This window comes from Epinephelus moara, chromosome 7 (assembly GCF_006386435.1).
Source record: "Epinephelus moara isolate mb chromosome 7, YSFRI_EMoa_1.0, whole genome shotgun sequence".
Lineage (NCBI taxonomy): Eukaryota > Metazoa > Chordata > Actinopteri > Perciformes > Serranidae > Epinephelus > Epinephelus moara.
In genome coordinates, this window is record NC_065512.1 from 17,576,736 (window position 1) to 17,602,368 (window position 25,633).

At 41.2% G+C, this 25,633-nt stretch overlaps 1 protein-coding gene across 1 annotated transcript; it reads left to right on the plus strand.

The window, feature by feature from the left end:
- Positions 1 to 1,375: 1,375 nt before the first annotated feature.
- me3 (malic enzyme 3, NADP(+)-dependent, mitochondrial) lies at positions 1,376 to 19,303 on the plus strand. The gene is made up of 15 exons (XM_050048741.1): positions 1,376 to 1,566; positions 1,984 to 2,207; positions 7,854 to 7,987; positions 9,349 to 9,498; positions 9,733 to 9,808; positions 9,889 to 10,050; positions 10,212 to 10,315; positions 10,392 to 10,501; positions 12,778 to 12,875; positions 12,978 to 13,091; positions 13,180 to 13,285; positions 13,961 to 14,103; positions 15,865 to 16,038; positions 17,795 to 17,893; positions 18,117 to 19,303. The coding sequence occupies exons 2-15, from the start codon at positions 1,989 to 1,991 to the stop codon at positions 18,276 to 18,278; spliced, it is 1,851 nt and encodes a 616-aa protein (XP_049904698.1). The 5' UTR covers positions 1,376 to 1,566; positions 1,984 to 1,988; the 3' UTR covers positions 18,279 to 19,303.
- Positions 19,304 to 25,633: the final 6,330 nt, after the last annotated feature.

A 25,633-nucleotide genomic window follows, 5' to 3' on the forward strand; every position in this document is an offset into this window, starting at 1 on the left:
CTTGTTTCTGCTTTCTTTATATAAAAGTGTACAAAAACAATTTGATGTGGGTCAATATATACAGTATAAACACTCAGTTGCCAATATAAAATGTACATCTATCTGATACTAACGCAGTCTAGTCCACCATCATGTTTTTTGCTTTGCAACACTCCCACCCTGTTATTCTACACAAAAACAATTTGCCCAATTTTTGTCACACTACTACTTCTTTCAGACATCAAAACATGCAGCTCAGTTAGGACGTGCATGCTTGTATTTTTTTTTATAGTTTATATCTTTCAAACTTTATGAAATATTAATCATTTTCTGGGCAATTTTCCCCTTTGAAATTTGACACAAATTCAAAGTTTTTTCATGCATTTTCAATTTATTCATTCATACATTCACATAGAAACTCCGTTCAAACTTTAAAATCTCGCCCAACTTTCATACATTCTGGCTTCAATTAAACTTTAAAATCCCATTCAGACTTTTTCAAATATTCAGACTTGTGTGGAGCATAGTAAAAATGCCCTTGTCAGGTTTTTACATTGGTTTCTATGGGACAGAATGTGCAGAGCTTGAGTGGTGGACTCAGCTGTCAGAGTGCAGAGAGCTTCTTAAACAGCTCTCTTTAACTCACTGTCACAACCACAATTTTCACTCTTCATACATCATTTTCGGTCAAAATGGAATAAAAATTGTGCTCTTTCAAAAAATGTTGCTGTTGAAGCAAACAGACATACACATTTGGCACAGTCAGCCTGAAAGTGAAAGAACTGCCACATTAAACTCCAACATTCACATCTGCAACTTCTTCAAAAATTGCATTCTCTAGTGTTATTGTGTCATTAAGTATGACCGTATTGCTGTAATATCCCTGTGCATAAATGCAGGGTAGTGCCATGTGTTGTGTGTTTTGTGCACTTGGTATGAAGATGGGGGCCCATGGCAGAAATGATTATCCCCAGGGGCCACAAGACCAGTTAAACCAGGTATGACTGCACAAAAACATGCAGGACTCAAAGTTAATAGAGAGTAGGGAAGCTTTTCTGACAGCAGGGGGAACCAGAGGATGTTAACAGACTGTACAGACTGACTTGAGTTCAGTGATGTGTGTATCAGTGCATGACTAACACAAGAAAAATGTGCTTCTTTTCCACAGCTTTGTTCTTTTCTGCAAAACAGAATTAAGCCAGTCAACAGCTTCATGCCAATGCAGTGATTATTATAGCATAATGACAAGTTATTTAGCATTATGACATGTATTAAAAGAGAGATAGGTGGTGTTTTGGGTGCAGATGTTTAGGCTGAAGATGGAGCCTGTGTTTATGAATCAGAGGAAGGAGGGAGGGAGGAGGTGTAGGGGGCTGGGCCGGCTCTTACCCCGCCATGCTGCGGTCTGATTGGTGGCTCCGGTTGGGGGAAGCTCAGCTGTCAATGTCAGGATCCTGGATCAGCTGTTAGCTGTCTATCCTCAGCACTACATCCTCTGATAACACATCAGTAACGCGAGTACCGGTTGAAGAAGCGCCTCCTATGAGGATTGAAGCCAGAGGCACAGCAGCGTCACACCGTTATCAGGTAAAGCTAAAACAACATGCTAGTTAGCATTAGCATCTGCGCAGAAGGTCCCATTAAGAAAACAGTGATTGTGATAAAAGCAGCGGGAAGCTAACAGTAGCTAGCTGAGCTAATGTAGCCGCACACATCATGGTTTTAATTTAAATATACTGAACACATCGGCTGAATTATTTATGGACTTTACTTCTGTTTATATTATTTATTAGCTGTTAGATTAATGGCTGCTCTGATAGTTGTTTACGACTGTGACTCAGCTTGTGTGAAGCTAATAGCTCGCACCGGTTGTTTACAGCATGAACTTGTATTATTCGCGGTAAGTGTGACGTTTCTAGGTCGTGCGTCCTTTTCTGACCTGGAAGGTGACTTACAGCACCGGCAGGGTTTCACTCACACCCTCTGTGTTGTTGTTGCCTGCAGGCAGCATGAACTCGCTCCCAGGAAGAGCCGCTCTTTCCCTGTGCAGGCGCACGGCTGCAGCGGGCGGGATGAGGGTCTTGGCCGGCTCCCCGGGGCACCCAGCCGGGGGCATGCCGGCCTCCCTGCAGGCTGTGCGGGTCTGTCACTCCGGGACGAGCCGCAAGGGCAGCGTCAGCACCAAGAAGAGGGGCTACGACATCACAAGAAACCCCCACCTCAATAAGGTGAGCTCACTGAGGTGTCCAAGACATTTTCTTATCAGTCACATTGTTTTCATGTAACAAATATGTGCAAACAGTTTCCAAATGTACCTTTTATTCTGCATGGACAAAAGGTCTTTGTCAGGTAAAGGCTCAGGTGTGTATCTGCCACCTCGAATAAAACCATAAAAGTAGTAGAGGGCTTTCACTTTGAGAAAATTCAAGACATTTAAACCTAACATTGATGCAGGAAATGCACAAACTGGTGCATACAAATGTTTGATGCTCAAGATTTTTGGCAGAGCACCTGCAAACCCTGTTCATATCTGCCCCTCCTACTAATAAAACAATACCTACACCCTTGGGTAAAGGTGAGGGTGTGACCTTACTTGTGATGTACACGGGAGGATATTATTCTCAGCTGTATTCATATGAGCACAGCATAACAGAAGATATCTACATTTCCTTCATGTGTATGCATTTTAGGACTGCAGCTCACAGTTATTTTAATTATTTATTAATGCATTCATTCATTCATTTTCCGTAACTGCTTATCTTTATCCAGAGACACATAGAGACAGACAACCATTCACACTCACATTCACACCTACGGACAATTTTTATGTCAGCAAATAACCTGCATGTCTTTGGACTGTGGGAGGAAGCTGGAGTATCCAGAGAAAACCCACACTGACACAGAGAGAACATGCAAACTCTGAACAGAAGGGCTCCCACACCCTGGGTTCGAACCAGGAACCCTGGTCTATAAGTAGCTGATGGACTAGTGTTGTCTGCGTTGTATTGATATGAAGAGGCCCACACTGTGGATATCTTTAGAGGCGATCTCTCTTTATTCCTGACAGCAAGAGGTAAAAACAAAATCCTCCTTCAATTACAACCACATTAACTCGAGCCCCTACACAAATTAAGTGACACAGGAATATGTTATAGCATAAAATAAACTTATAAATATAGCTTAATAGCGCTAAAGCACAGCAATGTCACTTACCTCTCCCATGGAGCACAACATCAAAAGGGAAGAAGTAAGGAGAGAGACACCCCTTTAGGTGGGGTACCCCCAAAGGTGAACGTAGAGGTACAGAAACTTAGTATCATACGTTCTACATATTGATTATGGAAGCTTAAGTGTGTCAGGTAACAACAACCGAAACAAATTTTGTGTAATTATAATACTTAATATTACAAATGTACATTTGACTTATAGGGGTACACATATTACTGTTGTATAATTGACCCTGTTACATATAAGATGAACGTTTTTTCCAACCAACAGACTGATACCCAAAGATATTACCATTATTTTCTTTAAAGACAGAGGAAATAGGAAAATGTTTACATTTGACAGGCTACAACCAGTGACTTGTAGGTATTTTAATCCTAAAAAAGTGCTTTAATCATGATTAATCAGTTAACAAAATTTTGTTAAATGCATTTCCTGTTGTTTAAACCTTTGTAGTAAATAAATGATCTAGATCGCATGCATGAAAAACCTATTTATATAATAGCATCTCAGACCTGCTACATTTTTCTTGGCAGTGTTGCCAGTGTATATGAGAATGTACTGCGGATATGCTGCAACAAAACACATGCATATGGTGTTTTTTTAATGAGAAATTATATATAAAAACAATTATTTAAAAACAGATAATGTGCTAGCCACCCCAATATCCTCAGGCAGAGAATTCCAGAGCCTCGGGGCCTCGATGGCAAAAGCCCGGTCACCTCTAGTTACCAGCGTTGATCTAGGGAGGACTAGTGAGGGAAGGCCTCAGGTCACAACTTGGAGCATAGGTAGTCAGAAGCTCAGCTATATAACTATATAAGTACGCTGACAAACATAACACTCAACATACTTGCTTATCATGAATATAAAATGTGTTTAAAGCAATAGTTGTGAAAATGTACAGCTATATGCAAAATCTAACCTGCCCTTCATTCACTGTGTGTCCCGCATACCATGTTGTATGAAGGTGGAGCATGTATAAACAGACACTACCATGTAAGTGTCACATGGTACAGCAGGTCAGCACCACATGAATGCCACAGCTCCTATCTAAGGAAGATAGTTGAGTGGTTAAACACCCACATCTGGAGCTATAAATGGTGTCCTCACGACTCCTCTAATGTTTCTGTCTGACTCTGCCTCTGTCTGCGTTCTGTCTGCCTTAGTCATATTGTTTTTTAAGGTAATCATAATGTGTTTTATATTTTGTTTCCCTCAGAAACATAAGCAGTGCTTTTGCAGTCACAGTGTGGAAGTGCTTGTATTTTTTTAGAGCTAGATAGAGCCAAAAAAAAGCTCTTTCCAGCCGTAGTTCTGCTCTAAAACAAACATCCACCAAATGACTCACCAGCGGTTTCACTGCTTTTTTTCCCCCAAACTCTGCGTAAATGGGGAATACCTTGTTCCTGCCTTGCTCGCTCTGAGGACAACAGGATGAACGCAGACACTTCAGCTGAGTTTATTGCTGTGATTTAGGTTGATACGAGGTCAGTCACAGTTCCCGATGCCTAGTCAGCAGTTACACACTAACTCACAGGTCAAGTCAGCAGAAAAAGTCAGCAAGTTGAGATGAAAAATAAGTCCCTTTTCTATAAACTAAATGCTAGTTCATGTGTTTAAACATTTTATTCAGTCAGATTTTAGTTATTATTATGCCTCTTTTAGACTTTAAACTGATTTTCAATGACCTTTTCTGCACATTTTGTCACCATTTGGTTTAATGCAAGTTAATTTTGAGCAGCTTCTCTGGATATTATAATTGAGGAAGGCCCTGTTCACTGTCCTCTCACTTCTGCAAACCTGCCAAACAGATCACAGTGACCTCTCACATCAAACACATCAGCTCATAACCGTAAATGAAATACGTGTGATCATCTGTGGTGCCATTATTAAGGTGATGCAGTTTGTTCCTCTTCCACCCCACGTGCAGTTTCACTCTCTCCTTTGTGTGTTGACAGATAGCACGTTGGTTAGCTTTAATGACAGCTACTGGTTAGAGGCACCTTAATGGGTTTACTTTACCTGCTCGCTCTAATGGGTTCAGTTTAACTCTGTTAATCTGTCACGTCGGCCACATCCACAGTTACACGGACGCATTTATGGTGTTATGTCTTGAGTGTAATTGAACTAGATGGCACTCAGCTTGTGGTGAAAAACTCAACAGCAGTGTCTCTTTCCAGAAATCATGACCCAGTTACTCGATATAATCCACAGACCTTGTTGTGAGAAGTTTAATGTAGGAGCTATTTTCTGTCTACAAGGGTTTCAGCAATAGGTTATACTGGTTTCAAAGTGTACTGTGGTATGAATATTGGTGATTATCAAACCGTGTACTTGGGCTGGGCGATATGTCCTGAAAATTGTATCATGATATTTTTCGGCTATATCTCAATACACAATATATATCCCTATATTTTTACATCTCCTCAAAAGTATCTCATTAACGCTAGGACTGGGAGACAAAATCGAATATAATATTTCTGACCAAAAACCCTCACTATTGTTGTTGTATGGTAAGCTGATGAGTTTACATCACTTCACTGTAATGCAACCTTTAATAGAATTGATTTTAATATTATAAAAATAATATTTTATAAAGCTTTAAATGACCTTTGACCTTTTACGTTTGAGCCATATCACTAAGGTCCTCCACTGCTTTACTTTTAAATGTTCCTCATGTGTCCCATAGAAGTTCTGGTGAGAGCGCTTTCTGTTTAAACGCCCCTAAACTGTGGAATTCGTTACCTCTGGATATTAGAATAGTGAACTCTGTATTTTTAAACGTAAATTAAAGACCTACCTTCTTAATCTGGCTTTTAATGTGGAGCAACATTACTGTCTTGATTTTTAAGTTTTAACCATTGTTTTTTTTACCTTCTTTTATCTCTCCTGTTCATTTCTATTATCTATTTTATTTATTTATTTACTTTCTTTTTATTCTTTGGAGTTTTAATCTGGGTAAATTTTAATCTGTGTCATTCCAATTTTGCCATGTGAAGCACTTTGGGCTGCATGTTTGTATGAAAGGTTGAGTTGAGTTTAAAACGAGGGAAAAAACACCATTTATGTCATATCACGATACAACGATATCCAAAATCTAAGACGATATATAGTCTCATATCTCGTAACGACAGAATATCTCCATATTGCCCAGCCCTACTGTGTATATTTGCTTTTCTACAGTCTTCAAAAAATGAAACTTGATTCTTCTTTTATTTACACAGACTTTCATTAAAAAAGTGGTTTCAAGTTTCACTTAGAGTAAAAAAAAACACCTACTAAAAACAATACCTTTGTTTTTATTTCTTTAAGGGTCATTGTAACTGTCGTAATAATTCTGTAATACAGTGACACCACAATATTTTCCAAGACGGTTATCGTGCAAAATCTAATAGCGTTGTAACCCTACTAGCGTAGATGCGTAGCTCACCTAGCACCACTGAGCTACTTGACGTTACAGCTCAGCTGAGGAGGACGCCATTACTGTTTACGTGAGCCTCTCATCCATCATTTGATGAACGCTTTCTTCTGCGAGGTGAGATGGTAATTGGGTGTAGGCCAGTGGAAAGAAAATAGTTCCTACATGAAACTGCTCATAACAAGGTCTAGGGATTATTTTAAGTAACCGGGTCATGATTTCTGGAAAGAGACATTGCTGTTGAGTTTTCCAAATGTTCTAGTTCCATTATATTTAAGAGAAAGCAGACGTCTCTTTGGCGGATATCTCCAATACTCTAGACTGGTAAATAGCACTACAGGTAAGAGCAAAACTGTATTTTGGATTTTTAGGTGAACTGTCCCTTTAGTCTGGTGTGGCATTTAAAGTATGTCCTTCGAAATGACCTCTGGCAGGCAGACCTGTTATTGTGCAGGCTGTTGCTTGCAGCTATACAGCGACTAGTTGATCAGCTGTTGAGCTTATATCATCTAAATACTCCTCAGTGGACAGCATGCACATATGGTGTAATGATTTAAAGATGAGGGCGCAACCAGATATCTAATCAACTATCACATTTCACCCTCAACTCCAGCATGAATAATTTAGCAGGACAAGAGTGTGTTGAGACAAACTCACAGCCCCACAGCAGACAAACACAAGAACCGAGAAGGCGAGTTTATCCCATGTAGGTCAGTGTTTCCTCTGCCGTGCAAGAATCAAGAGGAAACGGAGAGAGTGACATAACACAGAGGAAGAAAGAGAAGTGGAGCTGACAGGGGAGTGAGTTCAGGCTCCCACACTATTGGACAGAATAAATAGATTAAAGCTCACTCTCCCCTCCAATCACTCTTTGGGAAGCATGCCAGTGCTGAAGCAGAGGAGCAGACGCACTAACCCCAAGGCAGAGGGGTGCAGAGCTGCTGACCAGAATAAAAGCCTCGTGATGTTTAGTGCTCCAAGTTAAACAAACATCTGAAACATCTGACTTTTCAAAGTTGCCTTGTTACCAGAGTTACCGTACAAAAGCAGCAGCTAATTCATAATTTAGAGAAAACTTCAAAGACTACTGTATTTGGGTGCGGGTATGAGTCATAACCAACCTCAGACTGTGATGACTAACACATGAGTCACTGTGGTTGGTTTGTGGGCCTCACCCTATGCGAACTCTTTTAGGGAGTTGTATAACGGCTCCTCTTCCTCTCTGCAGGGCATGGCTTTCACCCTGGAGGAGCGCCTACAGCTGGGCATCCACGGCCTGCTGCCACCCTGCTTCCTCTCCCAGGATGTGCAGGTGCTGCGTGTCATGAAGAGCTATGAGACGCGCATCAATCCTCTGGACAAGTGAGGGAACAGGCTTTTACAGTGAAGCATGCTGAGGTGCTGTTCAAGAAAACAGATGTTAAAGGAGCTTAGCCAGTCGAGGCTGTCCCACTTGTTTGGTCAGATCCTCTTTAGCGTGTCACATCTGTCGCTGCTGTATCATCGCCCTCTGTTCTTGTCATTTGTAGTAGGATTAAAAGTTTATCAAGTGTCACATCAAAGACTTGGTTAAGACACATAGTCATATAACTGCAGCAACCCTGATCCCTGAGACCGCAGTCATGCTAGCAGCTCTGTGAGGCTGTACTGAGGCACAGCAGTGCTTTGAACTAAATGCTAACATCAGCATGCTAACATGCTCACAACGACAATGTTAGCCTACGCACGTTGCTTACGCCGTTCTGAGCATATACTTGTGTGGTGGTGTGTCTCTGTCACTCTGCAGTTACACCTCCAACACACTAGTGCGCGGTGGGGTTTCTGTGAAGTGTTGTTAAGTTTAGTTGAATCAAAACACACATTAAACACACATTAAACATGGCTTAATAGCGACAGTTTCAAACACAAGTGCACAAATCAGCTTCAGTATAACTCGCAGCATTCACAGACAAACACTTGTCTTTTGCTGGACGCATTTTCCCCACAAATACAACATGCTAATGTTTTTAGCACAAGCCTATGACATTTTATATTATATAAATTAGCCTTGCAGCTAGCAGACTGCACTCACAAGGTTCACTGACAAAACAGCTGTCTTATACTAAACACGTTTACCAAACACATACAACATGCTAACTTTATTAGCACAAGCTTGTGGCATTTTACATTGTATAAATTAGCCTACACAAGACTTATATGCTATTTTGTGGAGGCTTCATTGTCTTCACAATTTATTGTTTCTTATCTGTGAAATAAAAGTAAATATAACGCTTCGTTTCCACTGAGGGAAATGGTTTCAGCTTATAAAAACATACAGGAAGTCGGCGTTGCTGCGACATGTAGTTACATTTCTGGGGAGGTGCATGTCAGGCTACGGTGTTTTACAGCCTTTACACATGGAACGCCCTGCTCTAACCACTGAGCTGCTGGGCACCCCGTATGCAGTTCGTCATCTGGGAACCATGAATGTCTGTACAAAATTTCATGGCAATCCATCCAGTAGTTGTTGAGATTGTTCAGTCTCGACCAACGTGGTCGACCGACAGCCATCACCATCCCTAAAAATGTTATCATCCATGACATGCAGTTTGCATTCATTGTGTTTTGGTATTTGGCCCTTTAAATAGACGATAATTACACAGTAATATTTTGGGTGTAGTTACAATTAACTTTGTTTCAACAAAAATGGTGTTGCCAGGTTTTGAAGTGTCTCTCTGTCTCAGGTACATCCTGCTGATGACGCTGCAGGACAGGAATGAGAAGTTGTTCTACCGCTTGCTGACCTCTGACATCGAAGAGTTCATGCCCATTGTGTACACTCCCACTGTCGGCCTGGCCTGCCAACAGTACGGACTCGCCTTCAGGAGACCACGGTGAGATTAATTACCTCTACACTGTAACAGGGATGCTACAAGGCTAATTTGTTAGTCCCAGTCCCGATACCTGGGCTCTGAGTACTGTTCTGATACCAGTGTTTAATTAACAGGCTGTATGCCTCACTGTGTGGAAGTGACGGGGATCATTCTTTAATGTGTAAGGCAACATCAGGCTTGACTTAAACATCACTCTCCCAAATCAATACCGCTGCCTTCATAACCTGTTTACAGAGGACTCTTCATCACCATCCATGACAGAGGCCACATCGCCACCATGCTCAACTCCTGGCCTGAAGACAACATAAAGGTACAAGAATACACACACACAGCTACTTGTGAAAAAGTAACAGTGTATGATACATATTACTAATACATGTTGTCTTGTAGGCCATCGTAGTGACAGACGGGGAGCGCATCCTCGGCCTGGGTGACCTGGGAAGCTATGGTATGGGTATTCCTGTCGGGAAGCTGGCGCTCTACACAGCCTGCGGCGGTGTTAAGCCACAGCAGTGTCTCCCTGTGCTGCTGGACGTCGGCACTGATAACCAGGTGTGTTTGATCACAGAGCTGCAGGTTGGCTGCGGTGAGATTTTACGAGCCAGTCCAGCACTTCATATCTGCCTCTTATCAGGCGTTGGTAGATAGCGTCCATATCAGACGAGTTTTATGAGTTCTAAAACAGAGACGTGACAGCATGTCGTCTCTTACAGGCGCTACTCGATGACCCCCTGTACATCGGACTGAAGCACAAGAGAATCAGAGGAAAGGAGTACGATGATCTGGTCGAGGAGTTCATGCAGGCCGTGACAGACAAGTGAGTGGGAACAAAAATGATCAACTATGTGCGAGTGACTCCTGACGTCTGACGCTGTCACTCTGTCGTTCTGCAGGTACGGGATGAACTGTCTGATACAGTTTGAGGATTTCGCCAACAGCAACGCCTTTCGCATCCTCCATAAATACAAGAATCAATACTGCACCTTCAACGACGACATCCAGGGTACTTTCACACTCATCAGACAGCCAGTGCCCAAACTGTAGATTTTTACACACAATGCATGCATTTTTTAAAATAAAAATAGACAAAAATAACTCACTTTGTACCACCTAAACATTCCACATGACCTTCACAGGAGAGACACGCAACATTCTCATAAGGAAGAGTAAAAAAACTTAACATAAGATTAAAATTTAAAGCGTTTCCAAGTGGTGTTCGTATAGGCGCCGCTGTTGCAAAGACAACCGGATCGCTTTCCATTTTCCTCAGAGCCTAGAAACTACAACAGTTTCCACAGTTACTTTAGTTGCTCAATCATCCACTATTTCCACTACTGAGGATATGGTTGCACAGTGGTTGATAAACTTCCTCTGTGCTGTAAATCGAGCCTTTTTTTTCCCAGAAAATCGTACTTGATGGCAGACAGAATTGGATAGTGAAAGCGAGGATTATAGGGAACCAGTTTAAATGCTGATGGTGTCATTACTCTACAGCCATCACATTGTGCAATCAACAATTACTTAATTATGATAAGATAAAGCTAAAAACTTTGCTTCTGAGATTGTTAAAGGGATAGTTCACCTCAAAATCAAAGATGCATATTGTTACTCATGAATCACACCAAAACAATCTAAACTGATTAATAGCACTACAGGTAAGAGGACATGTCCCTTTAAGTACAATTCAGAAGTACAGCTATTTGACAGTCTCTTCACCCTATATCCTGTGACTATCCAGAGAGATAAAACAACTCTCACGGAGATACAAGTGGCTCTTAACCTTAGAATAACATCATCAACAGCACCACCATGTGTCTGATCATGAATACTGACACAGTTCAATCTGTTTGGAATTTTTTTTTAAAGGAGCTCATAACTTTAGTAACTTTTCATGTGACATCGTGGAGAACATCAGCAAGGTCACCTCATCCCTGGACCCTGACTTTATCTATTTGATTATTTATTGAAACTTTCCAAACATGTAATTAAAAACTGTGAAAGTTGAGTTCACTGCAGAGATTTATTTGCTCCAGATTTCTAAAAATCTGCTGATAGACTCAACAAGTGACAAAATTATTATGTTAATATTTTTTTAAATTACACATTTTATCATCTTAATTTACCTCTTTGGTCATGATGCACCTAACGCACATTCATACAGACTCTTAAGATACATTTAAGGGCTCCCGAGATGATGAGCAGAATAGGGTAGCAGGAAAAAGCACTTTGCTACAGAAATTTAAATATATTTTTTTAAGAGTACTTTGCTTTTCTGTCTGAGTCATTCATTCATTCATCTTCTAACTGCTTCATCCTCTTGAGGGTCGCGGGGGGGCTGGAGCCTATCCCAGCTGACATCGGGCGAGAGGCAGGGTACACCCTGGACAGGTCGCCAGACTATCGCAGGGCTGACACATAGAGACAAACAACCATTCACGCTCACATTCACACCTACGGACAATTTAGAGTTATCAATTAACCTAGTCCCCAATCTGCATGTCTTTGGACTGTGGGAGGAAGCCGGAGTGCCCGGAGAGAACCCACGCTGACACGGGGAGAACATGCAAACTCCGCACAGAAGGGCTCCCACACCCGGGAACGAACCGGGAACCCTCTTGCTGTGAGGCGACAGTGCTGTCTGAGTCATTTTATCAAATAAAACAAAGTACTCTTTGAACCCCACCTTTCCATGTTAGTGGATGAGATGTAAGACAAACAAGAAGATCAAAATTTGACGTGTACTTTGAGCCAAAGATGACCCAAAGACGGTTTCTGTCATTTTAGGTAGCTCTAATTACACTGATGTATGTTTGATACACTGCGGCTACACTCTCCGATTGCTACTGCGCAGACTCTGGCTCCAAATATCATCACCAGTGCAAGATGGCAGTGCCCGAATCTAGGATATTTTGGCTTCACTTTTGTACAGTAGGAATAAATGGAGACGCTTCTTGCATCTTTATATAGTCTATGGTCACAACTGGTAGACGTATACAACCAGTGATGAGTCACAATTAAATATGATTTATTTATTTATTTTTTTTTTTTTGAGGGGAAAACAATACATATACAACAGAACATGCAAACAAAACTCAACTCAGCTTGGCTCACAGGTCAAACATCTATAAAGGGAAGAGACTCGGGAATTACACACTATAACTATAAGAAAGAAAAACAAATGACAAAACATGTTAGTCCCCCACTACAAAAATCCTCGAATAAGAATAGTTGGAATATCCAATCCAATATAGGATATAAAATTGTTTTCTGTCTTTCCAGGCACGGCCTCAGTAGCTGTTGCTGGAATCCTAGCTGCTCTGAAGATCACCAAGAACACACTCCTAGACCACACAGTTGTTTTCCAGGGTGCGGGCGAGGTGAGAAGATGCTTGCTCACTGGGATTTTGTACAGTAAATCCCTGGGATGAGACTCAACTAGGTTGACTTATCCTCTTTTTTATTCTTGTTTTTTCTCCCAGGCTGCTCTGGGTATCGCTCACCTGCTCATGATGGCCATGGCCAAAGAGGGAGTAAGTAGAGAGGAAGCTGCAAAGAGGATCTGGATGGTGGACTCAAGAGGCCTCATTGTGAAGGTAGAGTGTGCGTCTATCACTCACTCAGCCTTCCCACATGTCCCCTGTTGCAAATAACTACACAGCACCATCATGTTATATTGATTAGGGACGAGGTCATCTGAACCACGAGAAGGAGGAGTTCGCTCATGAACACCCGCACATAAAGACCCTGGAGGAGGTGGTGCAGACCCTCAAACCCACCGCCATCATCGGTGAGTCTGCCTGGACACTCACACTGTGGTTTTTAAAGGTTCAGTGTGTAAGAAAACATGCTTATTATATTACATTTCTGCCAATATATCCCCTTAAATCCTACACACTGGACCTTTACTGGTGTCTTAATAAAAACCTCTGTAATAACTTTTATTGTTTGTTTCGTCCATTTATGGTCATTCCTGATCAGTTGCAGAAAAACAGAGAAACCTATTAAAGGTGAATTTTTTCTCTCCAGCTTTGAACAGCCCATTAACAACTTGGTAATTTGATCCAAATCAACTAATTCACTCACAGTTTCCCAAAGGTTGTCGACGTGAATCTTACAGGTGTAAATTAAAAGACTGCATGAGTGATGAACCAAGGCATTTTAATCAAAAATATGACAGCATCGTTACTGCGTTACAGGATTAAAGAATAAATTATCAGACAACAATTCAAAGTAGAAACTGATCCAAAGGTTTACAAACTACAGTTTGGTGGTTTTAATTGGTCTTGCTTGACAATAATTAGCCCACGTTGGTCTTAATCCTACAAATGACACATTTTGTTCACGTTATCTCGTTGCAGCTTGTTAAATTTAAGTCTTTTTATTTTTTAATTTTTTTTATTATTTTTTTTTAACTCATTTGTGTTGACGGACTGTCCCTCTGCCCTGTTTCCTGCACATGAAGGAGTCGCTGCTATCGCAGGAGCATTTACTGAGAAGATCATCAAAGACATGGCGTCCTTCAACGAGAGGCCGATCATCTTTGCTCTGAGTAATCCCACCAGCAAGGCGGAGTGCACAGCGGAGCAGTGCTACACGCTCACAGAGGTAATAACCAGCCTCACTGTAGATTATAGGTGCTGTAAAGTTTCCAGTCTGTCTGTACTTTGATTTTCTCAACATCTGTTCATCCAATCAACTTCACATTTCTTGGGTGTATTGCTAAGGACCCAAGTGAGTGCAGTGTCAGTTTGAGCTGTAGAGATCGTGTGTATCAGCAGTGTGTATTTACACACTGTGCAGTGTATTGGGAGGGGACAACTACTAACTGTTGAGCCTGATTTATGGTTGGGATCTACATTGCTCGATCTGCTCCCAGTCTGTGTGTGAGCGGCAGATTCCCCTCACTTGCCACACTAGGCTGGGAAATAAAATCAGTGAATCAATAAATATAAACACTGGTGATTTCCTCCTGTTGAGCTGTCATGAAAGCTATTTTGGTTCAGTAAATATCTGCTGTCAGTCGGGCTGTTTGCTCTCTGTCACTTGCTAGACCAGTGGTTCCCAACTGGTCCAGCCACAGGGTCCAGATTTCTCTTTAGTCATTAGTTCAAGGTCCACAGAGTTTAAAATATTCAACGTCATACCTGCGTTTGGCCATGTCGTGGAGCTAGTTTGCTGTCTCTGTCAAGTAGCCGTCTGTTATTTACTCACTCTACAGCAGGAAACGGCACTTCAAAGTAAAAGCTCTGTGCTGGATATTCACTGTACTTAAAAATAAAGTGTCATTTTTTATAAACTTGACACAATCCTGAGTCACTTGCAGTGCATTCAGAATGGACCCGTGTCGCACTTTTGGACCGCCTATCATCACCTTCTCATTGTGCCCTCCTCAGCAGTGGCACCTGAGTGGAGAATTAGCGCCACCTACTGCTTATCACCATTAACCAATATTCATTTTACAGTAGTGGGTGGAAAAGTGCTCAAATTTGCTTTTTTTGTCAGTTTTCTAAAAATGTGGTTAAAATTTGCACTACATTTTGCTGGAAAATCAACAGTGGCATGGCAGGTGTGTTGCTCAGGACTCAAGGAAGCACAGTGTTGAGAGTCAAGTTGTTTGGATGACAGGTTTTAGAGAAAGCCACAATACCACAGGCTGAGGCACATTTTGAACAGGCACTGCACTAGTTGATTAAAATCATTACATTCAGTGTTTCTCACACAAATATAGGCTACATATGTGCTAATGCTTGACGTAAGGATGCTAAATACATATCCTAAAATCCAATTTCTTAAATGAAATCTGAGTTGTTTTGTTTGCTGCCCCCCTTTTTTTCAGATAAATTGGTGCCTCTCATGACACATTACTGCCCCAGCTGTAATTTATATGTGGAACTGATACACAAACAGCTGTTATAGTCTGTTTCATTTAGCAGACAAGGCCTGATTTTGAGGAAGGTTTTATTTGGCAGCACGTCAGGAAATCTGAAACCAAAGCCTCGTTAAAAAAAAAAAAAAAAAATGGTGGAAACAAGACATTTCAAGGTTCAGGAAGAATTTTCCAAAAATGTTAAATTTAGAAGCTGAACTTGCCTTTTTAGTGCAACATACAAAACAATCACATGTGAAAACTAAACTTACAGAAAGATGATTAAGTGTTTCATCATCAGCTGGAGCCATAATGATACAAGTTTATTGTCAGGATGCAGAGTCATTACAATGTGAATCTTTTTCTGTTGACATCTACAGTACGTCCCAGTACACAAACACACACACGCCGATATTTTTCCACAGCACCCTAGTGGAAAAAAAACTCAACATACAAAAAAAAAAAACAGAAAAGAAACACATCTTTCTGTTCTTCTTCAGGGTCGGGGCATCTTCGCCAGTGGAAGTCCGTTCGACAAGGTGACCCTGGCTGATGGACGCACCTTCTACCCCGGCCAGGGAAACAACGCCTACGTCTTCCCTGGAGTCGCTCTGGGTGTCATTGCCTGTGGAGTGCGCCACATATCTGACGACATCTTCCTCACCACAGCCGAGGTATTCTCCTTACTTATCACATATTACAAACCCCCTCCAGTGAAAATCAACCTCGTTAACATGTCCATATCATGTTATAATTAGTGGAATATTTAAAATATAAAAGTAAGGCACACTAAGGGCTATAGCAAGGTAGTACACTTGATCTAGAAAACAAGTGTTGTCTGTACAGAAAGAAAATGAATCCCCAACAATAATCATGCAACAGTAAATACCAGTAAGCTTTCATGTAGCGGTGTGAAGGTCAAAAGACGTCAGAACTTGGCTAAATTTGGTTGAAAAGTGAGAGTCTGTTAGATGATTAAATATAGCAGATGTTTCCACAGCATTTAAATGAGGATGTGTCATTTTTGAAATATAGTCATTTGCATATTAATAGATCCATGCATACCAAATCAGGCAAAGGTGCAGAGCTACATCCAAGCAGTTTTAAAGGAAGAGGGGATTTTGTTTCATGGAAAAAAATATTAATATGTTGTTTTGATGAACAGAAATGAGCCTCTAGGGGTTTAATCAAGGAGAGGAACTTTACATTAACATATATTTATGAGGACGTGATTTCTTAAGCAAAACTAGGTGAACTTCAGCCATGAAGAACTTACCTTCCTTTTGCATCTTTACAGTATTTTACGCCCTCTCTTTCTCAACCTGTACTGCACTGCCTGTTCTTATACTTCATTAGAGTCCAGGCAGGCAGTCCTGCCAGGACCCTCTTGTTTTCCTGCTCGTTCTTTCTTCTTCTTCTTTCGAGGAAATCCTACTTCCCATGCGCGAAAAATCACCAAACTTTGCACAAAGGTCCAGTCCTATGCCAGATTTGCTCAGCTGCAAACACAAGTCAATAGTCCTGATGGTGGCGCTACAGCAAGCATCTAAAGTTCAAAACTTTGAAAATTCACAACAAATCGACCGTATGTGCTACAGCTTCGCAACTTTCACCAAAATGTAGCTCCAATACTGGAGCAACAAGAAACATTTGTACATTTAAACCTATTGCAAATTATGAAGTCCATCAAAAACTGTGAAACGTCTTAAACCTATCTCCTCCAAAAATTTTTGCTCAATTGACACCAAACTTGCTACAGAGCATCTTCAGACTGCCCTCCACAAATTGTCCTCACAGATTTTTGATTTATCAAAAATTGAGCCTACAGTGCATCAAGATGTTTGACTGTAAACAGTACTGTAAACACAAGTTTTCAATTTTCATGAAAAAAAATGGTAGATGATGTTTGGCAAATATCAGAATTTTATATCTAAACTGAATTTTTGACAGCATTTTGAATTTTGTTCTCATGTGAACAACTGGAGTCAATGCAAAAATGGTATTTTAAAACATTAGTTTTTCACGTATGGAGTAAATCAATCATTGTTAAAAACAAATTAACAACATCTCCATGCTGTCTGGATGCAATATGTGTATTTTCAGATTTTTGTCTTCATAACTGAATTTATGACAGCAGTTTGAAATCTGCCTTGACAGCTGCTGTCATCCAGGTGGCTGGCTTAGTCAATTTGTGAAGCCACAGATGAGTTGTCACTTGCTATAATTAGGTCAGTCAGATAGAAGATGCTCCTTGGTGTCAGAGGTTATGAGTTCAAGCCTAAACTGATGCAAAATGTACATTGTAATGGCAACTTACTTGTTGTCCTCCTATTCTGCCTCTTGTTGCTCAGAATTGCCTAAAATTGCCTAAAATTGCCCGGCCCTGACCATTGCTGCGCAGCAGCTATAATCTCAGCTTTGTTGTTCCAGGCGATAGCGGACATGGTGACAGAGGAGAACCTGGCCGAAGGAAGACTCTATCCTCCTCTCAATTCCATAAGAGAGGTGTCCTTCAAGATCGCAGTGAAGGTGGGTCATCTTTCTGTGTGGTCGCAAGGGAATATTTAACCTCGTTTCATTTTTAGCGTAACAATTTAATTAATTATGTTTCTGGCGCCAAAGGTGCCATACCGCAAGTGTTTGGTGGAAACGGGACATAAGAAGCTGATTGAGAACATACGTTTTCAGTATTGTAATTTTGAGTTGATCCAAATGTCTTCACCACTTTTCCTTCTGTTTCCTTCTCTGCCAGATCGTCAACTATGCATACAAACACAACATCGCTTCACTGTACCCGGAGCCTAAAGACAAGGAGGCGTTTGTGCAGTCTCACATCTACAGTCCAGATTACGACGACTTCTCTCTGGACACCTACAGCTGGCCGCAGGAAGCCATGGAAGTCCAGGACGTGTGATCCCGACTCTGTGTCTTTCTCTCAGTATGCTGCCATGGTGTCGCAAACGTTTCTGCATTGCCTCCATTCAGACATGTTGCCAATGATTTACGCCGTTTAGCTCTTTTGTTTCTTTGTTTCTTTCCTTAAGTCTCCGCCCCCTCTTACAGATGGACAGTGGTCATTAGCGTAGATGTCTCTGTGACGTCTTAAGTGTTGAAATGTCGAGCTGTTTCTTCTTTCAGTTCTGTACTTTGTTGTTTTATCTGAAAAATACTTCGCCGCACAAACAGCATATCGTATACCTCTGTAACGTCACAACTACACTCCTGTCACTAGAATATCCGCCTAAGATGTCATCGTATTCAGCACTCACAGCAACTCAAAATCTGTTTTTCGAGATGACTCAGAGCTAATGCATAAAATGAGAGCACAGTGGCTCACAGTAACGCACAATGCTTCCTCTTGTCTTGACACAAATCAACAGAGGACTTATTCTGAAGCTTGAAAAAAACAAAACAAAAAAAAAGATAGAGCATAAACTTTCAGTGCCTCTTTCTGTGTGACCTCAGGACATCACTGCTTCATGTAATGAATTAAAACCTTTGTCGAGGCCACATATGACTCCTAACTGTAGCTGCTTCTTTGTATTTTACACTCCGATTTATCTGCACACAAGTTTAAAGCTGCACACACACAACTAAAAACACTCCACCACACTAACTCTGTCTCCGTCTCCCGTGAGAATCATGCTCTCAGCAGAGGCTCTTCCGTTTTCTTGAATGTGATCAGAGGAGGCATTGTTTGGATTTTGTGTCACCATCAGGATGTGTTTTTTTTGTATACAATGCTGTGTTTTCCCTTAGTTTTGTACAGAGCTCTCTGCCTGTTGTGGTGTTTTTGCCAAAGTTATTGATGAACTGTATCTTATCTTTTACTCCTAGAGAACATGACGCTCTGCAAGCTTTAGTACGGACAGATATGCCTGAAGTTTTTAAAGGGAACATGAAACTTTTTGAATAAAATTGTCAAAAAATTATAAGTGATTTATAGCATTTTGTCATTTTTAGGAATCTGTTTGATGCAGTTTTGCTTCTTGAGAGCTGCGAAAAATATTTAAGCACTTAGTGTGAGGGTGTAAAATATAATTTGGTCATTTTTTTCTTTTTGGAACTTTTTATTGAATTTTTAATTTTAGCAGAAAAATATTCTCTGACATACCCAGACCTCATAATAATAATAATAATAATAATCATGGTAAAATATATTTTTTTTTAAATATAAAAATTTGGAAAAAAAAAAAAATACAGAGAGAAAGTAAGAAAGCAACTCTCTTAATTGCTATAAAATAATAATAAAAAATACATTTAAAAAAATAAATTTAAAAAAAAAACAACATAGAGGGAGCATGCCATTGGCATGCTGACTGCAGGAATCTCGACCAGAGCTGCTGCCCATGAACTGAATGTTTATTTCATGACCATAAACTGTCTCTTGTTATTGTTTTAGTGAATTTGCCAGTACATCCAACCGACCTCACAACTGCAGGCTAAGTGTAACCACACTAGCTCAGGGCCACTACATCAAGCGTCTTCACCTACAGGACATTTTCACATATTATCAGAAACTGTCTTTGGGAAGTCCTCCTGCATCGTCATCTTCCTCACCAGGGTCTATTACCTGCCAGCAGTTCATCATCGTAACCAACTTGAGTGGGCAACTGCTCACCTTCAATGTTCTCTTCACAGATGAATCCTGGTTTCCAGTGTACCAGCAGATGGCAGACAGTGTATATAGTGTCATGTAGGTGAACGGTTTGCTAATGGCAGTGCTGTGAGTGTGAACACAGTGTTCCATGGTGGCGGTGGGGTTATGGTATGGGCTTGTTTAAGCTACGGACAGTGAACACAGACGATGGCAGTTTGAATGCACAGAGATACCGTTATAAAACCCCCACCATCATGCCATTTATCTGCTGCCATGACCTCATGTTGCAGCATGATAATGCTCAGCCCCATGTTGCAAAGATCTGTACACACTTCCTGAAAGCTGATAACATCCCAGTTCTTACATGGCCTGCAGACTCATCAGACATTTCACGCATTGAGCATGTTTGGGATGCTCTGGATAGGCGTGTACAACGGCATGTTCCACTTCCTGCCAATATACAGTTACTTCACACATTCACTGATCAACTCCATGTGAAGGAGATGTGTCGCACTGCATGAGGCAAATGGTGTCACACCAGATACTGACTGATTCTTGAGTATCTGTGACCAAAAATTGCATTTCTGTGTTGCTAGTCATGTGATTATCTTGGAAAAGGAGAAGTGTTCACAAATATGGATTTTTAACAAATTTGCGACCAAAATTTGACAGAAACACATCTAATGAGAGCATAAAAAAAGTTTCAGATCTTTTACCTGTGAAAAATAACAGCATTTAAAGTTGCAACATTATTTCACTGTAGGTCACTGAGTAACAACTGGAACTGAAGGTAAAGGTAGAGGGTGGTGCAGGCTCTCTCCCTGCACATTTAGAGGAGAAAAATGTAGATAAATATCACAGTGTGGGAACTTAAAGAGCTCAGAACAGCAATTACAAATCAACGTCCAACCATTCTATTCCTTACATTTTGAAATTCTCTGCTATTTGCCACAGTTGCAACACATTTGTCTTGATCAAGAGTGAGGGTAGAATGGAGCGTGAGATGGATCGGTGGTTTGATGCGGCTTCTGCAGTGATCTGGGGATGAGCCAGAAGGCGAAGCTTTCGATTTACTGGTCAATCTACTTCCCAACCCTCACCTATGGTCATGAGCTCTGTGAAGAGAGAGAATGAGATTGCAGATACAAGAGGCCGAGTTTCCTCCATAGGGTGGCTGGGCTCAGCCTTAGAGATAGGGTGAGGAGTTTGGACATCCAGACAGAGCTCGGAGTAGAGCCGCTGCTCCTTCACATCACAAGGGGTCAGGTGAGGTGGTTCAAGCGTCCAATACAATGGAGGGATTACATATCTCATCTGGCCCACATGCTTTGAGGTTCCCCCAGGAGGAGCTGGAAAGCATTGCTGTGGAGAGGGATGTCTGGGGTGCTTTGCTTGGCTTGCTGCCCCCACGACCCAGCCCCAGATAAGCGGATGAAAATGGATGAATGGATGCATCATAAAAACTTCCATCAACAATGCAAAGTGGTCATTAAAGCGCTGAACAGATGTTCCTCTACACAGATTATCTCCATATGGTTTGCTCCACAGGGCTAACTAAGCAATGTAATTCCATCGAATGAGAGATGAAATGTGATTGAGGGCTGCAGCCGCTGAGTCCGAACGGCAGCTGCTGGAGGCTCCTTCAAACTGACAGATGGTGTAATGTTCCTCTGCTTAAACTATATATAACCAAAAATAAATATTAGAATGATTTCCTACTTCAGTTCAGTATGTTCACATTTTAATTTGGATAAAGAGCACTGTAGGATCTTTGAGTCCAGTGTGACACATCAGATGCAGTTATTAGTGTTCATCATGTTTTAGCCTGTCGTCAACATGAATATGTGGGAGGAAGGTGATATGAGGTGAAAGCACGCCAGTCGCTGACAAATGAGGGTTGCTGTTTTTATTTTCTTTGAGGGGGCGGCTCAGCAAAGCATCTGGGGAATAACTGATCTATTTTTTCTATTGTGTGACAGTTGTATTAGCCTGTTTATATTGTGTGTATTCATTGTAGTAACAGGGTTTTGATGCTGCCTTCTTAGCCACACTTTTACCTGTTTAATACAGAAAAAAATTAACTAGGGAAGGCATATTAAAAGATGCATCACCAGCATGATCCTGACGATCGTCTTAGTGATATAAATACCGTATGGATATATCATTCAGCTTCATCTCAAACCTGCTTTTACTGCTCGATATAATATTATCTCGACTTTGGGTAGGTAAATGACACAAATACAGTCACGACTTTGCTCCTTTTAAAAGTTAAAAAAGCACACGTTTGACAAAAGCAAATACTGACAGCAGCTCTGCTCTTACTAGTCATGACAAAGTCTCTTATTAGTCAGCCTCTGATCGCCGTTGGGGACAAACAGGTTGAGACAGAACACAGGCACATTTTCTCTTTGTATCACACAGACCTGACACCTCCAGTCGTCGCTGTCTCCCCATGATGAACACGTGACAACACGCAGTATTTGATCATGAATGCTGTGTGGAACAGTGTGTTACAGACGTTACCAGCGAGAGGTCAGCTGATACAATGGCTGCAATTCATTACATGGCCCTCTTTCACTTCCCCTTCATTCACTTCCAGCCTTAGGTAACAGCATATGTCACACAGAGGCCACTTATGCCTCTTTTTCACCACCATGGAATCGGTTTCGTTGCAGTTCCTGCACCTAATTTAGAAATTGTTCAGAGCGTTCACCAAAAAGAAATTGGTTTAGAACCTGAAAAGTTTGTTCTCAGCCAAAACCAAAAAGAAGCAGGTTTTTCTTAACCTGAAGTGCGAAGTCAAGTGAGAAATTGTCTGGGGGGAAAGGAGGATGCAGTGGTCTCATTAACAGTTGGTCTGTCCTTATATATATCTGTAACAACAGGACAAAAGCGGGGGAAATAAATGGTACGCACCTGCCCTTGAACACTTTCAGCCTAAACTATAACAGATCGCCCACAAGTTGAAGGTTTAGCGTTATTCTGCCTTTTACAAATCACCAGAAACACCTGCAGACTCATTTCAGTGACGTTAAAGGATCTTTTGCAATACAGTGCTGCAGGGATGATGTTTTTTTGGTAGGCCATCATAGAAGTTAGGGTCACCTGGTTCCCTTCTCAAAAAGCCAATGGTATCTTTCCATTGGATTTTGGATCACTGCAGAATATAAGCCCTGTGGCAAACCAAACCTTACATGTTGTGTTCACCAAGATAATCTTCACAAATGAGCACTGCATTTATTATTTTTCAATCGTAAATGCACTTGCCAGAAGTACAAAATTAACATCAGACTACAAACAAACTACACCACAGTCACGACTTCAGCCTCACCATCACAACAAGGCTGTAAAGCCACGTTAGGTGTGATGACGCTCTGTAGTCTCATTTAGCCACTTGTTAGCCACTGCCATTTTGAGGACACATAAAACCTTATAAATTAATGAGTTGGGTATGTACTGACATATTTTTTGTCGTAGAACAAAACGTGTTAACCACAGACCTTATTCCAGGTATCTAACCAAAAACCCACTCAAACATTCCATGGACTTCAAGACAAAGGAACCAGGAGTGCTAAAATGCTAACCCTTTACTAGTTCCTGGAGCACTCTATACATTAGTACCCAAGCTGCAGCTTCTGAGGCTGACATCTATTGCACGTCTGTCCATCCTAGAGGAGGGATCCCTCCTCCGTTGCTCTTCCTGAGGTTTCTGCCGTTTTTTCCCCCCGTTAAAGGTTTTTTTTGGTGAGTTTTTCCTTATCCGCTGCGAGGGTCCTAAGAACAGAGGGATGTCGTATGCTGTAAAGCCCTGTGAGGCAAATTGTGATTTGTGATATTGAGCTTTATAAACAAAATTGATTGATTGATTGATTGAATTTTTATATCAATCACCCATTAACATTTTATTAGGACACAATTGTAAACAAATTCAAGGGTGTGGCTGCTCTGAATGACAGGCTGTGTGTGGATAGTTGGAGGACAGTCGCAGTATGTGCGTATCTTGGATGTGTGCTGCTTACAGTCTGGCACCTGGTTGCTAACTTTTGTAAAGCCCTGACCTCACCTGACGGCTGTGGGGGTACACGCCCATCAAATAACAAGAAAATTTAAAAATACAGGCAGGGGGCAGAGTCTCTGCAGAAAAATACACCACATACTTTTTGTGGGTCGTAAGTGATGACTGAGAGGGATTACTTCTGTATGAGTCTTTGTTTTTTTTTAATGGGAAAAAGAATATATCTACCTTATTTAGACAACAAAAGAATTGTAAAGCGCTTTGGATAATAAATGCAACCATTTTCACCTTTTGTTTGCTATAATGATTTACAGTGATGTCCACCATGAGGACTATACACACCTAAAATATAACTTAAAACTATAAAACAAATTTCACACACATATAGATGAGATTTAATTTATGTTATTTTTTTCTCCAAAACAATTAACCCAAGAAAGCTGCATGTCATCATTTTAAATAATCAGACACAAAGAACAGAGTGTGGTCAACGTGGAGCGTAAGAACACGTTTTCAACACTGAGCAGCCTGAGGGAAAACCTTAGGAATCAGAACTCACTGAGACGTCAGCTTTGGCAAAACTAACAATCAAACATTAACAAATATAAAGGTTAAACTGAAAGAACAGATTCATGGCAACTTATGTAAAAATACTGCATACACTCACACACATAGAAAAGACTTTGGTAACAACAGCAGATGGAAAGTAACAATCACTGTGTGTTACGGCTGTAGGAGTCCCTTTTCCCTCTGTAGATCTGCCCAGGTGTGCTGCATTACATAACGAGGTGCACTGCACAAAGAGGAGAGATGCCTCTGGCTTGGGAACTGCTGGTCCTGCTGCCTCTCAGCCTGGGATTTTACTGTCTTGTCTGCATGGTTTGTTGTCATGGATTTGACTGTTTTAAAGGTGTCTTATGTGGTTATTTTTGGCCAGCGTTGGAGTGTTTTGTTCACCATAGGGCCGCCCAAGGATGGGTCGCAACAAATGGGGGCTCATCTGGGGCCGAACATCCACGAGGTAATGTAAATGCAAGTTTTTGTAACTTGTGGCCTTTGTTTGAGTGTAGAGGTCATCCCTTTTGTCAGACCAGTTGTGGTTTCAATTTTTAACTGACTGACTAGGTAGCCATTGGGTAGGTTTAAAGAGCTTGCCACTTTGTTATTTTGCCTTTTTTTTTCTGGTGGCAATCCTGAGTGGGGGCACGCTTCAGTGTATTACAGTTGGCTATTTCTTTGGTCTCCTGTGATGCAGTAAATTCAGAGTTTAAAGCCACCTCGAGCTTGGCAGGCCACTGAAGACTACCTAGGGTTAGCTTGCCATGTTGGTAGGCAGGTCAGTTTTCCTAGTTTTGCACTTCAGCAATTTAGTTGTGATTTCTTTTTGTTTGGTCACTTGTGGGCTGCTGTGTAAGCAGGATTTATACCTCTATGTCAAACTGACGCCGTACCTACAGCATAGGCCTACACCATACCCTACGCCGTGGTCTGACGTACACCTCCTCAGAAATGTAACTACACGTCACGGCGACGCAGAGCTCCTGTCTATTTTTGTGAGGTGAAACCATTTCCCTCGGTGGAAACAAAGCTATTATTTACTTTAATTTCACAGATAAGAAACAATAACTTGTGAAGACAGTAAAGCCTCCACAAA

What these genes read in the sequence shown, in the direction of transcription:
- me3 (XM_050048741.1), top strand. Translation starts at nt 1,989, where the DNA reads ATGAACTCGCTCCCAGGAAGAGCCGCTCTTTCCCTGTGCAGGCGCACG. An exon ending in CGCATCAATCCTCTGGACAA is followed by an intron (nt 7,988 to 9,348) that starts GTGAGGGAACAG and finishes TCTCTGTCTCAG; the next exon opens with GTACATCCTGCTGATGACGC. An exon ending in TTTTCCAGGGTGCGGGCGAG is followed by an intron (nt 12,876 to 12,977) that starts GTGAGAAGATGC and finishes TTTTTCTCCCAG; the next exon opens with GCTGCTCTGGGTATCGCTCA.